Source organism: Megalobrama amblycephala, linkage group LG4 (genome assembly GCF_018812025.1).
Source record: "Megalobrama amblycephala isolate DHTTF-2021 linkage group LG4, ASM1881202v1, whole genome shotgun sequence".
Taxonomy (NCBI): Eukaryota; Metazoa; Chordata; class Actinopteri; order Cypriniformes; family Xenocyprididae; genus Megalobrama; species Megalobrama amblycephala.
Window position 1 is genome coordinate 16,123,961 of NC_063047.1, and position 19,418 is coordinate 16,143,378.

Here is a 19,418-nt window from a genome sequence, read left to right on the forward strand (position 1 = left end):
TTGAAGAACTAAAATTATTAACTGGAAATAAAACTGAAATCTAAATAGCAGCATTTAAACAAGACAAAAGTTCAAAAATAAAATAAATCAAAATTTCAAAATATTAATTAAACTATTACAGAACTAAACAGAACTGATAGAAGTGTCTTATATAATATTTTTAATTAAATTTTAGTTAAAGTTTTAACATTTCATTGTTTGTTTGTGTCATTTGTATTATTATTTTTAATAATAAGTACGTCTATGTACTTTTTATTCTTCTTTTCTTTTTTTCTTTTTTTTTTATAGAAATGTTGCCTTGGAAATAAACTGAAATGATTTACTGGAAATAAAATCTAAACAGCAATATAGGTAAGTCACAAAATCACAAAAGCACATAAAATTACAACAAAATTAAGAAAAAAAATTAACATGAAAATTGAAAATATAAAAACAAAAGCTAATTCAAAACATTAATTACACTATAAAAGAGCTAAAGAAAAACTAAAGTATAAGTCTTTTTTAATTAGCTTTGCTATTATTATTTTATTTTTTTATTTTTTTTTTCAAATATGAATAAGTAAAATACTGGTCAAACTTCTGTGTAAAAAAAAACCCTGAAGGAGTCATATTTAGAGACATATTTGAGTGGCTCCTTTCACTTGGACCTGAAAGAAACCACGTAGTAGCAACCAACCAGAAGACCCAAGCAGCTGCTCAGAACATCCAGTTCTGTTCAGAAAATGTCAAATTTCAGTTGCATTTGCTTCCATATATGAGGATTTATCAATGAATACCAACGTTTATACATGTGGCAATTCTAAAAACAGCTGGAGGCCGTTAAACGCTCGGCTTTATGCTTTCTTTCTGTGATCTGTGCTGAAAAACAGGACAGCTTCCCACAGAAATAAACACAGCCTTTTGTTGAAGCACAAAGCACCTCTTAATACGCCCCATAATGCATCATTCATTTTGATTTAAAGAGGTCCAAACAGCTCCACTGGTTTCCTCAAGTGGATAATGTGAGGGCTTTTAATTTGGATCAGAGAACATAAAGCCTTATTTCACCAGAAAGCAAAAAATATACAGATTAAGATATATATATATATATATTTAAAAAATAATTATAATTTATTTGTTTACAATATTATAATTAGAAATAAATGTAAATTGTTTTGTTTTATTTTATTTTATTTTTGTTTCATTTTTATAAAATAAAATAAAACGTATGCAAGATTGATAATTATGTTTCACTGAAAAAAATGTTTCTTGAGCAGCAAATCAGCATATTAGAATAATTTCTGAAGGATCATGTGACACTAAAGACTGAAGTAATGATGCTGAAAATTCAGCTTTGATCACTGGAATAAATTACATTTTACTATATATTCACATAGAAAACAGCTGTTTTAAATTGTAATAATACTTCACATTTTTACTGTATTTTTAATCAAGTAAATGTAGCCTTGATGAGCAGAAAACATAAAAAAAAAACATAAAAACATTTCAAAAACATTAAAAAATCTTAATGATGGCACACTTCTGAGTGGTAGTTTGTGTATATAAGTTAAAAAAAAAAGTGTATATATGTATGTATATATATATATATATATATATATATATATATATATATATATATATATATATATTGCATTGTACAGATATAAAAGTTACCTTTGTTTAATACTCACCAGCATGTCGGCTGCTGCTAGGATCACATTGATTAAACCCCTGCCTTGGTTACAGTAACAATGCAGGTCCAATCCATCATTTCACCACTGAACAAGAGATCAAAAAACACTCTTAGACACAGTCACAGCAACTATACACTATATTATGTGGATAACAATCAATAATAACAATCAATAGCTAATTGTAAAGCATCAATGAAACACTTCAAAGTAAATGTAATAGTATTGATTAGCATATAAAGATGTGGAGGTGGATTTATTAGAATTCGACAATGACAATAAACACTTGATAAGTTGGCAATGTGTGTGTGTGTGTGTGTGTGTGTGTGTGTGTGTGTGTGTGTGTGTGTGTGTGTGTGTGTGTGTGTGTGTGTGTGTGTGTGTGTGTGAGAGTGAATGAACACGTGATCAATATCACACAATATCATGTTAACATGGCAGTTAGTTGGCTAAAGTTCAGTAATTTGAATATCCTTCATTAGATTCTGACCTTCAGAAAATATCAAGCAGCTTATTGAAGACCTTTCAAAGGGGTCTTTTACAATAGTGTGCAATTTATTTCGTATTTGAATATCTGCATGGCCAGACGAAGACCATGTTTGCATTTGACTGCGACTGCGGTTCTGTCTGATGGCATTCTCAGAGCCGCTTTAATAAAAAAGAGAAGTAGATCAACACTAAAACCAAACTGCCTACACTGGTTTGAACTTTAACCCAAAATCAAGGTCTAGGGATAAAATCACTTACAGGACCAACCAACCAACAAACAAACAAACAAACAAATAAATTAAAAAAAAGTAGAAAAATCTGCACTTCACTTCTGGGCTGTGGTTTCATTTGCAGTCAAGTCTCCTTTTAATTTCTATAGCGCTTTATACATCAAAGCAGCTTTACATTGATAAACGAGGAAATAATGATTCAGTGAAGCAAACAGAATACAATTCTTCTGTAAAGCAGCTCTGGATGTCATCATCCAGATCAGTTCTCATCCAACAGTGTCAGTGCAGTCAAATCAATAATATTGCTGAATATTAAGTGTCCCCAACTAAGCAAGCCAAAGGCGACACTAGCTGCATTTCCTTTATCCTTCAAATTGTGCAAATTGAAAATAAACCCAATGGAAACATGTCAATTACGCAAAAAAAAAAAAGTTTTTGCACTCACATGAGGTGGTTTTTCAGGCAATTCGAAAAAAGAATATTTCGCAAAACTGCAATGGAGTACGTAAAATTCGATCATTCATTAAAGACGGTGCAGTATGTTTGGACACGAAGAGGAGACAGAGTTCTTTATTAAACTCATAAAAGACAAAAGAATTACAGGAATACTGGATTCTAAAGAAATGCCACAATTTATCAAGACCTTGAAGCAGATATGAGGGAGAAACACCCAGAAACACCTCATACGTAGCCGCAAACAAGTATAAGGGGCTTTCCTTGCCATTAATTCTTGGATAACATGCCTAAATTAAAAATAATGGCTAGTGCAGTGGCTACTAACATCCGTTGTCATGCATGAGTTCTGGAATGACTCCTCACGAGAGGAAAAAGTTGTTTTAGTAGCATGACATAAGTTAATGGAAACGCCATTATTTTGCAACAGATTTTATCAACATTTAGAAAGTATCGCAAAAGTTTTGGACAAATCTGTAATGGAAACCCAGCTAGTGGCAAGTAACCCAAACTCCATCAGGTGACAGAAATGGAGAAAAAACATCCTTGGGAGAAACCAGGCTCAGTCGGGGGACCATAGTTATGATTCAGGGCTCCATCACAAGTCAGATTGTGGATTGGTATCATTCAGAATAAAATAGTCAGATTATGCATGTCAAATTACAGAATTGCATGGGGTATCTTCTGAATTAGCATATTCTTATGTTTAATTTCATATATTACACTTACTTTCACCTAAATGTTTAAAGAATTTGTTCACTTCAGAATTAAAATTTCCTGATAATTTACTCACCCCCATGTCAACCAAGGTGTTTATGTCTTTCTTTCTTCAGTCGAAAAGAAATTAAGGTTTTTGAGGAAAACTTTCTAGGATTTTCCTCCATGTGGTGGAGGGGTTCAATGGGTCCAAATGTCAGTTTCAGTGCAGCTTCAAAGGGCTCTACATGATCCCTGACAAGGAATAAGGGCCTTATCTAGTGAAACGATCAGTCATTTTCTTAAAAAAAAAAAAAAAATTAAAATTATATACTTTTTAACCACAAATGCTCGTCTTGCACTGCTCTGCGATGTGCCATGCATTATGTAATCACGTTGGAAAGGTCACGCGTGACGTAGCAGACATACCGATCCAGTGTCTACAAAGTGAACGTGCAAAGATTAAGTCAAATGCCCTTTACAAAAAAAAAGGTAAAACAATGATGTTGGACGATTTTGAAGTTGGAGGAGAAAATGAGATTGAGTTTTTCGCCCTACGTCACGCATGACCTTTGAAATGTGATTACGTAATGCGTGGCGCATCGCAGAGCAGTGCAAGATGAGCATTTGTGGTTTAAAAGTATATCAATTTTTAATTTTCTTAGAAAATGACCGATCGTTACAACCCTCATTACAACCTGTGTTACAAGCCTCATTAATCCTTTATGAAGGGTTGTAACATGACTTTCCCCTTTTAAAACATTTATCCTCAATGAAATTATAATTTTTGCACATCTGCTTTCTGTAGTCAAGGTGGAGATGAACAAAACAGTAAATATCACTTCTGTCATGAAGAAAAACACAGCTTTTAAAAATTAAACAATACGCACAGAGAGTCCTGGTCCATCCTCCTTAAGTCTTACGTTCAACCCCTTCTACAGTACAAAAGCAAAGAAAGAGATAGAGAGAGAAGCATCTGATTGGCTGAATACGAAGTGTGTTGAGTTATAAACTGTGTGTGTGTTTGAGCGCATGTGTGTGTGTAGAGAGAGAGAGAGAGAGAGGAGGGCAAGAGCAACAGAAGAATGAAGGTCGTCCAAGGTAAGTCACATATAAAATCTAATCATTTTAGCAAAATCTTTCCAACATAAAAACTGCACGCTCAACATTGTTTGTATGTGATAATGCAGACTAGAATAACCCGTTCAAATCGCTGCTGCTGAACGAATGAATCCTGACAGCTGTTTACAATACATGAAAATGACAGATAAATGCATTCATGGAGAAGGTCAAGAAAAAAAATGTAGACGCTGTGGGAATGAGTGTGTTTGTGACTTTGTTGATAAAGGAATCAGATGTCCAGAATGTTGCTTGCTGTTTTAGACGTTCATTAGAAGTTTGCTCTCTTCAACAGAAGACTTGATGCTATATCCGTCTAGACAGACTTGATCTGATCTGATCTGCCTTTTGAGCCTGAGGTTTTGCATTTCGATCGCATTTGTGTGTGTGTGTGTGTGTGTGTGTGAGAGAGAGAGTCGGATCTCTGCAGAAGATGTTTAAAGAAGTGAATCACGGTCTATTTGATCTGAGACAGATCAATGTAGACTATTTATTTATGTGCGTCAGAGGAATCATAAGATGAAACACGTGTCCTCTTCACATCGTACCTCTTCAGTTTACTTCAGAAAAAAGAAACAAATCATCTCAACATTTAAAAGGATGTGGTCTCCTAGCAACCCAACACCCATGACGACCATGCTTGTCAAAAGCAATCAAAAGACGGCCGTCTGTATTCCTCACAGACTTCCTGACAGCCTCAGAAATGAGGAGGAACACTGACAAATGTGTTTACAAGCCAATCAATGATCGGAGCAGAGCGGCCACTTAGACGCACAGGTACATGAAATTATCAAAATAACACCGAGACACGCCACCTGTGGTCTTTTAAACAAGGTAATTGACAAGACATTTCAGCTGTGTTTAATTTTAAAAAATGTATCACTCTTGGATGAAAAGGTTCCATTTAGAATCTTAAAGAGTTCCGTCTGGCACTACATATATAGAATTTTTTTAGGAGTTCCACCATCATTTTATGGACTTAGTTTTAATTAATCCATTCATTTTTGTTTTAATACTGTTTTAATTTCAATTAAATGTTATGAAATAACTCATAAACATACTTTATCACCACTAGAAAAAAAATTAAATAAACTCTTAAACGTGAAAGTATTATGAGTATTATTAAAGTACCAGAGCTGCTTTACAGCTGAAATTTTATTCGCTTAAAATATATAAAGCACCATACAAATAAATGTGACTAGACAAATACCATACTGTAGCATCCTGGCTGTGAGTTTTGCAAACACCACTCACACTTTCTTCAGAAAATGTCAAAGTTTTAATTGCATCATTGCTTGTGAGGAAGAAGAGAAAAAAGATGAAAATGAAATTGAAAATGCTGTTAAATGAAAAGGGTTTGTCAGAAGGCAGATGTGCCATGCTGACATACCAGTAATTGCCGAAGGAAATGTTAAATATTTCATTATCTGTTTAAAGTTTAACATGCAGTTATGGAGATGGTTTCTAGCAATATCAGAGGAGAAATGTGCATCTCAATGAGATGCAGAGACAGAGACAGGTGGTACTGAAGACACCAAGCAAATCGTTAAAGTTTACAATTAAGTTAATAAAACAGTCCATATGTTTCTAAATCATTAAATTGGATCTACTTTTATAGGTAAGAACAGTCTGATCCTGCTTTATCTCTCTGAGAAATAATGAGAAAGAGCAGGACGCCAAAAAGCAGAGAGACCCACATAAAAGACAAATAGCTATAAATAGCTATGAATAGCTACTTCTTAGTTTCTTTTAGAATGTAATTACATTCAGTTGAGATTTTTGCTGAAGTCTCCTGCTTCTCAGATGTTTCTCCTGAGAAAAAGACCCCTAGAGTTTCAGAAGAATTTGCCAAGACGCCAAAGTCAGCAATCAAAAGTCAGACATTTTAGGAGAAACATCTGAGACCAACCTGATACTTAAATGAATGAGAGATACTGAAATAGAGACAAATATTGCTCTAGACCAGTGGTTCTCAACTGATGAATAAACAGTAAGGCTATTAAATAGCAGTCCCAAACTGTTGTTGTTAATTCAATAAAGTGAAAATAAAGTGGTACTTTGGGTTAAAGGTGCCCTAGATTCAAAATTTGAATTTACCTCGGCATAGTTGAATAACAAGAGTTCAGTACATGGAAAAGACATACATTGAGTTTCAAACTCCATTGCTTTCTCTTTCTTATGTAAATCTCATTTGATTAAAAGACTTCCGGAAAACACGCGGATCTCAACATAACACCGACTGTTACGTAACAGTCGGGGTGTACGCCCCAATATTTGCATATGCCAGCCCATGTTCCCAACATTATGAAAGGCATTAGACAAGGGCAGCCAGTAACGTCTGGATCTGCACAGGTGAATCAACAGACTAGGTAAGCAAGAACAACAGCAAAAATGGCAGATGGAGCAATAATAACTGACATGATCCATGATATCATGATATTTTTAGTGATATTTGTAAATTGTCTTTCTAAATGTTTCGTTAGCATGTTGCTAATGTACTGTTAAATGAGGTTAAAGTTACCATCGTTTATTACTGAATTCACGGAGACTTCATTCTTTATAAATCTCTCCAACAGTGTAGCATTAGCCGTTAGCCACGGAGCACAGCCTCAAACTCATAGAGAATCAAATATAAACATCAAAATAAATACCTTACTCACATAATTCGAAGCATGCATACAGCATGCATGACGAACATCTTGTAAAGATCCATTTGAGGGTTATATTAGCTGTGTGAACTTTGTACATGTGCTGTAATATAATCGAGAGCTCGTGTGGCAGGAAGCACGCAAATTAAAGGGCCGGCGCGCTGAAAAAATCAGTGCATAGTTAATGATGCCCCAAAATAGGCAGTTAAAAAAATGAATTTAAAAAAATCTATGGGGTATTTTGAGCTGAAACTTCACAGACACATTCAGGGGACACCTTAGACTTATATTACATCTTGTGAAAAAGCATTCTTGGGCACCTTTAAGGTTACTGAAACTAGTTACCATAGTAAATACACAGTAGCCTATACTAACAAGAACTGTTAATAAAACATGTGGACACTGATCCTGATGAACAGAATGAACATCATGGTAATCCTTCTCAGATAACACAAGATGTACCAGTTGTGATTTATTGGTACTTTTTGATAATTTCATGACTTATTAATTGATAACGTAACAACGACGTTGAATGCTCGTAATTTGAACGCACTTCCTTTTTGAGGTACTTACCCTGCATCCCAATGTGCATACTATCCACCCTATCCACGCTAAATATTATTGAATATTACTAATGTCACATACTATTTAGGATGGACAGTACAGTATGCACATTGAGACGCAGGCTTAGTCTGATCATCTGAGGGGTCTCATTAATTCTAGCAGTGTTTCTCAACCACTAGGTCGAAAGACTGTTTTGAGTGGGTCGCGGAAAGTGTAGTCAAAGAAAGAGGTCGCCTATTCAAAACAAAGACGTAGCTTGATGACGCCGAATCATGGGAGTTGTGGGCTTCACCTCACAGCCGGTGGAAAAGTACCCGGGACAGGACTCAATGTTCATGGATATTATTAACGTTACTGTAGTATGAAGCAGAGCAGGGCCGAGTTGAACAAGGACGCTGGAGTGATTGCTAATGACAGATGAGCGCGCCACACGGCTCGAGAGCAGCGGGGCTGTTATTATGCTACAGTCGCCGCTTCAGCTTCATCCAGTCAAGCGTATGTGGGGTACAGCAGCGCTGTTTATCATATTAGATACATTTGACTGTGTTGTTGCACACTGTAGTAAGATAGATCAATATTAGAATATCATATTAATAAATGCTGGATGGCTTGTGTAGTTAAATGGCATGCAATTTATTTTAAAAACGTATTGTATGATGGAGAAAATGCTGTATTACTGTTACTAAAAATAAAGCTGCATCTGATTTATTTATGTGATTGTTAGCTACTTGACAAAATAGTGTATAAAATCGTGGAATATCAAGAAAACGAGATTCAAACAATAAGACTAAACGTGTTGAGCTATATAACAATAATTAGTTTTCTGTTTATGAATGTATCTAAACATTTGTTTTGTTGTCTAATAAAACATATAATATATTAAAGCGCGGAAACGAGGGAATGATGTCATTGATAGGCGACACACGGCCACGGTAAAAAAATGCTTATTTCTCTGGATTTAAACATTCTTGGAAACATCTGGGATAATGTAAGTACACAAGTCAAAAATATTTAACACTGTTCTAGTGGTTTTTGAATATTTTAAACCAAAAATCCTACATATTGTGCCTTTAAGTAAAGGGTACCTGAGACTGCAATGATTGGACAAACATTTGTTTAGTCCTGAGACTTCCACAGAAGATATATGTACATGTTTTAATATTTAGACCACTTGTATTATTGATTGCTATCAGGATGTGAAGAGAGTTTCAACCAGTATGACAAAAAGTGTTTATGAAAAAACAACAATAAACAAAAAGTTTTTTGATTGGAGAAAGAAAAAAAATGGAATTTTACTAAATAAATTTGATGTTAGAAGTCAGTGCAGCACCCGAAGACATGACAGAAATGAATACCCAATCTAAGTAAAAGAGTACAATGAGTTCAAATTCACTTCATTATAGTATTGTGATAAAAGAAAATGAACTAATATGACAGCCATCAGCAGAAAAGGCAAGTTTAATATTTTTTGCAATATAGTAAGACACATGATGTAGACGTGAAAACATACTGCAAAGCAGAATTTACCCAGCTGACAGCTCTTCAAAAAGACTGGATATTAATTTTTTTACTCTATCTCTCTCACACACACACCAACCGTGGAAAAGCAGCAGATGCAAGGACACGGTCTGTGAGCATTTTAAAGAAGAAAAACAGCAAGATTGTGAATACATTTTTCATACAGAATATCAGAACCCGTCCAAGAATATGCCACTAACGAGTGCGTATAAAGTCTCTAAGAGGAAGAAGAAAAGAGTGTGTGTTTACTTTGAACACCAAACAAAGCTAATGTGTGTAGATATGACATTATCTCCACTCAGGCTTTGATCATAATGTGCTATTTGTGTTGTGCTACACTACTATGAGTGTTAGAGCATTGTGCTCCCTTTCAACTTACGAACAGTGTGGTTGCCTGAGAAAGCATTTTGTTACTCTGCAATTATGTCTTTAACATGATCAACTTGTAGGCAAACAAACATGCACAACCTCCATCATCTTAAAATTTCAGTCATGCACACATTTTTGCTCTTTTGCTATGTGTGTGTGTGTTTGTGTGTGTGTGTATGTGAGAGAGAGAGAAACAACAGAAGGAAGTTGAAACCTGATAATAAAACCACCTGCTTTAGAAAGAACTGTAAGAATATTCTATATACAGTATTTCAAAATGTCTTTCTAAAAGTTCTACTATAAAGTGCAGGGGTCCGCAACCTTTTATACCTTTTATGAAGTAAACCTATGATGTCCAAGGTGATGGATACAGGACTGTTTCCCAGTCTGCACTGCTCTATGAATAATTCATGCATAATTCTGCCTCATTGTTGACTGTTTTTACAGTTTTATGCATTATTTACACTGATGCATGAATCTTTTCCATGAGTAATGTGGAAGAATGTGTATCTTCCCTTAATGATGTAAATTTGACTGTCAAACTAGTTGTGTTGCATGTGGTACTTTACGTAAAGGATCATGTACGCTATCGTTTGAAGTTTGGGGTCGGTGACATTTTGTAATGTTTTTGAAAGAAGTCTGTCTTCTGCTCACCAAGGTTGCATTTACTCCATCAAATTTACAATAAATTTGTAAAATGTTATTACAATTTAAAATGCTTGTTTTCTATGTAAATATATTGTAAAATGTAATTTATTCCTGTGATCAAAGCTGAATTTTATTATTATTATTATTATTAATGGAATATATTATGCAATGTTACTGAAAAAAAGAATATATTATATTAGAGGGCCCTTAGCTTGGGAAAGGTTGACAACCTCTTTTCTAAAAGCATCTCTGTTTTCTTTTAAACAGGAGAGAGAGAAAATGTAGTACCTCACTATGTCCAGCAGAGGCCGACACACTTCAGTCTAACAGAGGTCTGGGACAAGAATATAGTTGGACGGAAGGTGGATGGATGAACAGATGGATGAATGGAGGTGGTGGACGTACCCTGGAGTGTGGAAGGAAACCGTTGGGAATATACACCAGAGACCTTTTTAATAATATTGACCTACAAGTATTGCATTGCAGCATTACTAGTGTTTCTCTACCAATACAACTGTGAACGTAATCACGCTTTTGACCTTAAAAAATGCCTTGCATTTGGCAGATGCAAATATGTGCGTTCCCTGGAATCAAACACACAAATTAATGTCTACCTAGGGTTTCTCTACCAATAAAACTGAAGAAAATATCGCAACTAAACAAAGAATGACATCTCAGATAGCGCTAGCTGTAACGCTCTCCGTTCTTATCCTTCTCACAGTCAGTGGGAATATTTTGGTTTGTCTGGCTGTGTACTCTACGAGACGCCTGCGTAACGTCACCAACTGCTTCATCGTCTCGTTAGCAATTACAGACTTTCTACTGGGTGCCCTCGTGCTGCCATTTTCCACGCTTTACCAAGTTACGGGTGAATGGCCACTGGGGGCGCACTTCTGCAACATCTACATTTCATTGGACGTCATGCTGTGCACTGCCTCCATACTCAATCTCTTCGCTATCAGCTTGGATCGTTACTTTGCGGTCACCGCCCCGCTGCGCTACCCAATGCTTCTGCTTCCGTGGCGCGTTGGCGCGATTTTAGCGACAATCTGGCTGGTTTCGGTGGGCGTTTCGTTTGTACCCATCCACCTGGGCTGGAATACACGTGACTTGAGCGTGCAAAATATTCGAGAGGGCGACCCTGCGCGAGACTGCCGATTCGAGTTGAATCCAACGTACGTATTGGTCGATGCCTTTGCAACGTTTTATCTCCCCCTGGTGGCCATGTGCTGGAGCTACCACCGAGTTTTTCTCATTGCACGGATGCAGGCGAAACGGAACATTTCTACTCGACGGGGTTCGTCGTCGTCACCAGGCGCGACGATTCTTGCACTGCGTGAACACAAAGCCACAGTGACACTTGCGGCGGTGCTGGGTGCATTCGTGGTGTGCTGGTTCCCATATTTCACGTTTTTCACGATAATGGGGATACGCAATGAAGACAATCCGCCACGGACGGCGCAGTCGGTGGTGCTTTGGCTAGGATACGCAAACTCTGCGTTAAATCCCGTACTTTATGCCATGCTCAACAGAGACTTCAGGTCCGCTTACACCAAGTTGCTCTGTGGAGGACGAGGGTGTAAAACACGGACGAGAACGTCAATATCAGCAATGGAGGTGGGGCTAATGAGTAGACACGCCCCACTAAAGGAGGGGCTTCGGCCTAGAACTTGTGTGCTGCTGCAAGAGATTGAAAACGGGAAGAAGGTCGATAGCAACACAACAACTGGTGCTACAGTTACCATTGTAGCTAATGGGAATAAAAGGTAGTACAAGTGTTATTTATTGTAAAAAATAACATTTACTTACTGTTATTTTGTTTTATTGTCTTCGTATCTGCTCGTTTATTGGCTATTCATCAGCAGCCCACAGGGAACTTAAAGGGGACCTATCATGCAAAATTCACTTTTATTAAGGTGATTACACATCGATGTGTGTGTAAACAACCAGCCTATAATGGTAAAATCCACCCACTCCTTTTTTTTTATAATCCCCATAAATCAGAAGCAGTCTCTCCAAACACGCGGTCCAGATTTACCCCTACTCTTGTGTACCAATGAACATAAGAGTCTCAATAGACTCTCTGCATCAGAGCCACTGAGGACACCATGGTTGAATTTCAATTATGAAGGAAATTTGCCAAAGAAAGTCGGTAAAGTGTTATATTTGCGCAAATCATTTTATGTTAGACTGCTTTACAAACGAGGGTCAATTCAACGCTGGATTTGCACAAAAGATTAACATGACGGCACATGCTAGTGGATGAGTTGAATCAACTCCACAGCAACTACATAAATTTATCCACTAACCATTCAGAAACATCCAGTTTCATTCTAAAAGTTGTAACTTCTTCCTGAGTCTCTCCATCAGTGTCGACTCCGGTTTGAACAATGTAAGGCTGAACACCGTTACTGACAATCCTCATTTTGGCTGCGTGAGATTCTCCAGCTTTGTTGTTGTTGAGCTGTTAAAGCTCCACCCTCTTCTGGAAAGGGGGCGGGAGCAGCAGCTCATTTGCATTTAAAGGGACACACACAAAAACGGTGTGTTTTTGCTCACACCCAAATAGAGGCAAATTTGACAAGCTATAATAAATGATCTGTGGGGGATTTTGAGCTGAAACTTCACACACACATTCTGGGGACACCAGAGACTCATATTAAATCTTGTAAAAGGAGTATAATAGGTCCCCTTTAATATGATGATGTAACTTAAAAGTACACATGGGAAGGAAAGTAAAAATGCAATTAATTGGTAACTTTTTCTACAACAAAATGCTTTTCTTTTGTCGCCTTCTGGAGGCCATAAGAGGTAACAAGATAATGTAGATTTGCTGTTCATTTGCTGGGTGAACCTCATAAAACTTGTCTAGGTCACATTTCACAAACAAACAAAAAAATCAAATTAATTAAATTATTTATTTAAGGGTGAAATTTGACACACTTGAATATTATATATATATATATATATATATATATATATATATATATATATATATATATATATATCATGAAGAAAATGAAACCTACTTTAAGACCTTTGCATTTCAGTATTGTCAGTAAATTGACAATTATAGTAAAACATCTGGATGCATTAAAGTCATGAGAATTGTGGTGATACAAGTTTAACTGTCATGAACATAATGTCACAACATCAAAGAATTGTACTCCTAATTTACTTTTAGCAAATTTCATTTTCTTTCTGGTGTAAAATGTCATCTGGACATGTTTTCATGAGATTAATTTTACTGAAGGTTTAAAGGGAGATTCAACTAAAGGGCTGGTGAATTCATTATAGTATGACAGTTTTTAAGATCTGTAATAGTGTTTCAATTGAAATTTAAGTTGTTATTTGCTAAAAATCTTGCTATGTAGCTCTAGAATGTTCTCTCAAATCTCGTTCTCCTTGAGATTTAATAGCTTCAGTGGATAGGAAAATGATTAACAACATAAAATTTTGGTGTGTTCATGAGGGTCAGTAAATAATGACCGAATTTTCATGTTTGGATGAACTATTTCTTTAAAAATGTAAGTAAAGCTCAGTTGTTTTTTAATCTCTTTCTCTTTTGTTTTCCCACCAGGCCATAACATTTTAACTCAACAATCTACCTCCTTAAAAAAAAAAAGGATCAGCCATCCAAAAGTGACTGACAATCGACATACAGGTGACAATCAGAATCTAATGTAATATATTTGAGATCTGTTATCTAAAAACAGAGCAATTACAGGATCGATAGTCTCTACAACAGGTCAAGGAAATTCATGCAGCCTTCTTTTATGGGAGGTATTTTAACATTACACAAAACGTAGACGCATATTCCCTGCCCTGACGTGTGATAGTCTCGACACCTGCCCAGTTTGAATGAAGAGGACGAGAAACAAAAACTGATGATGCAACAGTGAACAGACTGTAGCCGTCTTTTTGTCTTCATACCTCATTTACTAACTGTCTGTCGGCGGCCCACAGGGACCTCAAGTATTAAGACTGTGTAACTTAAAAATACACAGAAAAGAAAGTGTAAATAAAATTTGTAATTTGCAAACTGTAACTTTTTATATTACCAAATTGCTTTTCCTCTGACGCCCTCTGGTGGACATGAGTGGTAACAAGATCATGTAGAAGCACTAAGAATCAAGAAGAACTAACAAAACTTGTCTAGGTCACATTTGACTCCAAAATAAAAAATAAAAAAAATGAATGAATGAATGATATACATACATACATAAATGCATATATATCAAAGAAAATAAAGGCTAAATGTGCTTGATTGAAAATAATATCCCAAAGCAATGACAAATACAACACTAAGAAAATAATGTCTTTTTTCCCCCATTCTGGGGAAAAATGTGACCTGGACATGTTTTCATGAGATTTACTCTTCTTATTTATTTTTTTATTTTATATGTGGAAGTTTAAGAATTCTGTCTTGTTTTCTCTCAGAAAAATATGGTTGCATGGTAATATTTAAAGAGTCTGAGTACAGTATGACTGTAAAGATGATAAACAGTGTGTTGTGAGATAAGCATGTGCATGAGTCTAAATCTAGATTAAAGAATGCAAATGGGAAGTGAATTTAAAAATACACAATGAAATGAGGAATGAAATTAAATATGCTCTTCAGTATTTTCATCATGTGATCTTTTTTCAAAAAAATCTTATTTATATTATATGTTGTATTGTCGTATTGATTTCTACCTCAACAAGACTCCTTCGTTCCTTTATATGTCTTTCTTTTGACTGATTTGACTGACCAACTATTGATAAAGACATTCATCATTGGTTAATTAACACATATAAAACAGCAGAACTTGTGCACACACACACACACACACAATCAGCACAGACACTTTCAGGTTATCCGTCATCCCGGTTTGTCATCAAAATATCATCAAATAATATAAGGGCAAAAGCACACACAGAGTAATTCAGTAACTCAGATTCCTGACCTCAGGAAATACAAAAGGAGGATAAGGAGGGGAATTATGGGAAGACATGAAGAGGAAGACATGTAGCTTTTTCTGGCCAAGAAATACTACACCAGGACACTTTTCTGAAGAAAACACAGTGGAAAAATAGAGGGGAAAAGTTTGTAATGAGAATTTCTGTCCATCCAAGCATATAGGATTATTTGACAGACTTTAACCATGGAGGAATATATCGTTCTGGTTGTTGTTATCGAGTTTGACATGTGGCTCAAGCAAAATCTAAATATATTTCAAATATATTTGATGTCACTAACCTGGCAAACTTTGGCAAATCCAGAGATTAGTTCCTTGTAAACGTGACTTCTGTACTGATCACACAAGTTGCATTCGCACAATAAAGTCTCCATAATGAAACTGGAACACAGTGACAACAAATATCAATGAATATTTACACATATTTATATAGTTCCCTCCACAATTCTTGGCACCCTTAGTAAATATGAGCAAAGGCAGCTGTGAAAATAAATCTGCATTGTTTATCCTTTTGATCTTTCATTCAAAAAATTCACAAAATTCTAACCTTTTGTCGAAGTAAAACAATTGAAAGTGGGGAGAAACTCACATTATGAAATAAATGTTTTTCTCCAAAACACGTTGGCCACAATTATTGGCACTCCTAGAAATTCTTATGAGTAAAATATCTCTGAAGTATATTCCCATTCATATTTACATTTTCTAGCAAACCAGGGTGATCATGAACATGAAATTGTCCAGCCATGACTTCCTGTTCCACAGGAGTACAAATATGTGTAAACACAAAGGCCAAATTCCCTCAATCATTCATCACAATGAGAAAAACCAAAGAATATAGTTCGGATGTGCAGAAAAAGATTGTTGAGCTTCACAAAATAGAAAGCGGCTGTAAGAAAAAAGCTAAAGCATTGAAAATCCCCATTTCCACCATCAGGGCAATAATTAAGAAGTTCCAATCAACTAAAGATGTTACAAATCTGCCTGGAAGAGGACGAGTGTCTAAATCATCCTAATGCGCGGTGAGGAGGAAAGTTTGAGTGGACAAAGACTCTTCAAGGTTCACAGCTGGAGAATTGCAGAGATTAGTTGAGTCTTGAGTCTCAGAAAGCCTAAAAAAAATATCAAACAGCACCTACATCCCCACAAGTTGTTCAGGAGGGTTTCAAGAAAAATCCTCTGCTCTCATCCAGAAACAATTTCCAGCATATTCAGTTGTCAGACAAGACTGGAACTTCAAACGGGACCAGCTTCTGTGGTCAGATGAAACTAAAAAAAGAGATTTTTGGCAGCAAACCCACCAGATGGGTTTGGTGCACACATGGATAAAAAGTACCCCATGCCCACGGTTAAATATACTGCTGGATCTTTAATGCTGTGGGCGTATTTTTCTGCTGGAGGTCCTGGACATCTTGTTCAGATACATGGCATCATGGATTCTGTCAAATGCCAACAGATAAAAAATCAAAACCTGAGCGCTTCTGCTAGAAATCCAATAATGGGCCGTGATTGGATCTTCCATCAGAGCAATGCTTCAAAACAAACATCAAAACCAACACAAAGTTGTGTCACTGAACACAAAATGAAGCTTCTGCCATGGCCGTCACAATCCCCTGACCTGAACCCTAAAGAGAATGAGTGGAGTGAACTGAAGAGAAGAAGCACCAACATGAAGATGGGAATCTGAAGGATCTGGAGAGATTCGGCATGAAGGAATGGTCAGGTGTTCTCCAAACTCATCAGGCATTTTAGTATAAGAATTAGAGCTGTTATCTTGGGAAAAGGATGTTGCAATAATTGTGGTCAATGTGAACTAGAGAAATATATATATATATATATATATATATATATATATATATATATATATATATATATATATATATATATATACATACACACACACACACAATAAACATAGTCATAATAAATAGCATTATCATGAACAAGAACCATCTATTCCACTACCTGGATCTTAATGAACATAAATAATTAAGCAAATTAAACCACAAACAAATTATCAAACAAATACAAGGGTGTGATCTGCTGTAAAGCAATTCCCTGGAATATAGCATCACAGTCCTAACAAAAGCAAAATAATACCCACTGTCTCTCTCTGGTCCTTTATCCCTGGTTAGTGTGTTGGAATTTAATATGCGACTTTAGTTATTGGGAAAGTGGCACATATGTCTGGGCGCGCGCTGGTCGCAATATCTCTGTTAGTGTAGCTAATGCGATAAAGAAGGCAGGGGGCTATTCATCACCCTGGCCGCTCCCAATACGCTTTATTATTTTAATGCATTTCACAGCGATTAAAAATGATCTATCACCAGACCTGTGTGTGCATGTGTGAGTGTTTGAGGTGAAAGAAGTGTGTGTGTGGTCACTTAAAAGGCCAATTACTGTTGTCGATGCGCAAAGAGACAGCACAGAAACTCTCCTTCTCACTGTTCCCGCTCTCACGGGGTAGAAACATTCACCTCATAGTTTTATTTGGCTTTTTATTCAAATGTACGAGTTCCCTGAAGCTGTTGTGTCTTTACTCTGCGTTCATGCCTCCACCTGCAGTCATTAGTCTCCAGTAACTCATCGCAGCTAATTAGCGCCTTTAATGAGCAATGTGTTAAAACTAATGGCAATTAATCTGCGATTATGCCAGATTAGCACGCAGCTGCGTTTGACAATCTGAGGACAGACTTTTTACCTTTCAGGCCGAAACAGCAACAGCTTCCACCTCTGTTTCCACAAGTATACTTCAGTTTTTACGCATACTCGATCAGTTTACAGTGCGCATGACGCGAATTTCATCATCAGAGGAATATGGACGCGCACCGCCGGATTTTTGCAACCGTGCGTACTTGTACATGCGCATAATTTTTGCAGTAATTAGTTTATCCACAAGGTGGCAACTGTGCCCTGGGGGCGTCAATTCACAAGGTAGTCAAAGAAAAAACTGCATAAACAGAACAGACTGGAAAGCATGCAAGTTACAGTGATGATGGAGGCCTACATAAACGAGAGATTGTGCAAAGAGGTTGGAAAGTACCCTCCTTTGTACAACTCTAGCATGAAAGAATACAAAATTGTTTACATGGGTTGTAACTTGTCGAGAGATTTCTCAAAGCAGCGCATGCGTCGAACGCCTGTGTATGAGTATGAGTCAAATGAAGCATACTTTGCAAGGCTGTGCGTTCGACTGTGAAGGTACACTTATGTATGTGTGTGTGTGTGTGTGTCAATATATATATATATATATATATATATATATATATATATATATATATATATATATATATATATATATATAAAATGTTTAGCTATTTTAACGTAAACACGTTAAACTTTAAAAAAATATGTCAAAGTATTTTATAAAATGTACTTTGTGAAGGTTGAGAATTCATTTCTCATTTCTTTCATCAAAATACATTTTAAAGAAATGCAAAGGTATTAAAATTATGAAATATAGTTTTTAGTTTTGCCATATAGTTGGATTGTGTCTTGATACCACAGACCTCTTTGTTACATATTATGTTTTAACTGTACAAGTAAAAAGACACCCCTCTTCCCCAGAACATCCCCAGGCAATTAATTATGAGATGCAAAATAATATTTAGGATGAGCATGAATGCAACCATGGTGCGGGAGAGGAACAAGGAGAAGGAAGGAGAAAAAAAGTTGTCAAATTTCCACCATTTGAATGGTTTTATTACCCTGTCATGTTAAATCAGTGTTTGATCTGAGGTGTGTCAAGACTACAGATTAAACTCCTCAAATGACAAAAGTTTGAGGTGTTTTACCTGATCATGTGGCTGAATGTAAAAACTCATTTTGCACAGTGACAGTATGACTGGAGTATAAATCTTTGTTCAGGGATGAGGATCCTGTTTATGAGTTTCAGAAATATAAGAGGGATGTAAAAGTTTTCACAGTGTTCTGTTAAAGAACATCCTTTCAAATGTGGGAATATATTAGATCCCAGAGAAACTGTTTCTAACATTACACATTTCATGTGCACAATATAACATTGAGAGTTGAGACTATCTATCTATCTATCTATCTATC

General features: G+C 36.2%; 1 protein-coding gene and 1 long non-coding RNA gene across 3 annotated transcripts; one reads left to right on the plus strand and one right to left on the minus strand.

The window, feature by feature from the left end:
• Nucleotides 1-1,679: 1,679 nt before the first annotated feature.
• On the minus strand, nucleotides 1,680-18,195 carry LOC125266085. 2 transcript variants are annotated; one of them, XR_007184426.1, is made up of 3 exons: nucleotides 18,061-18,195; nucleotides 15,644-15,743; nucleotides 1,680-1,757 (listed from the first exon to the last, which is right to left on the minus strand). It is a non-coding gene; the product is annotated as an uncharacterized LOC125266085 (long non-coding RNA). The 2 variants fall into 2 exon arrangements; XR_007184427.1 differs by lacking the exon at nucleotides 1,680-1,757 and adding an exon at nucleotides 15,126-15,454.
• hrh2a (histamine receptor H2a) lies at nucleotides 10,681-14,990 on the plus strand. Its single transcript, XM_048186553.1, has 2 exons — nucleotides 10,681-12,170; nucleotides 13,985-14,990. The coding sequence occupies exons 1-2, from the start codon at nucleotides 11,071-11,073 to the stop codon at nucleotides 13,989-13,991; spliced, it is 1,107 nt and encodes a 368-aa protein (XP_048042510.1). The 5' UTR covers nucleotides 10,681-11,070; the 3' UTR covers nucleotides 13,992-14,990.
• Nucleotides 18,196-19,418: the final 1,223 nt, after the last annotated feature.

What these genes read in the sequence shown, in the direction of transcription:
- hrh2a (XM_048186553.1), top strand. Translation starts at nt 11,071, where the DNA reads ATGACATCTCAGATAGCGCTAGCTGTAACGCTCTCCGTTCTTATCCTT.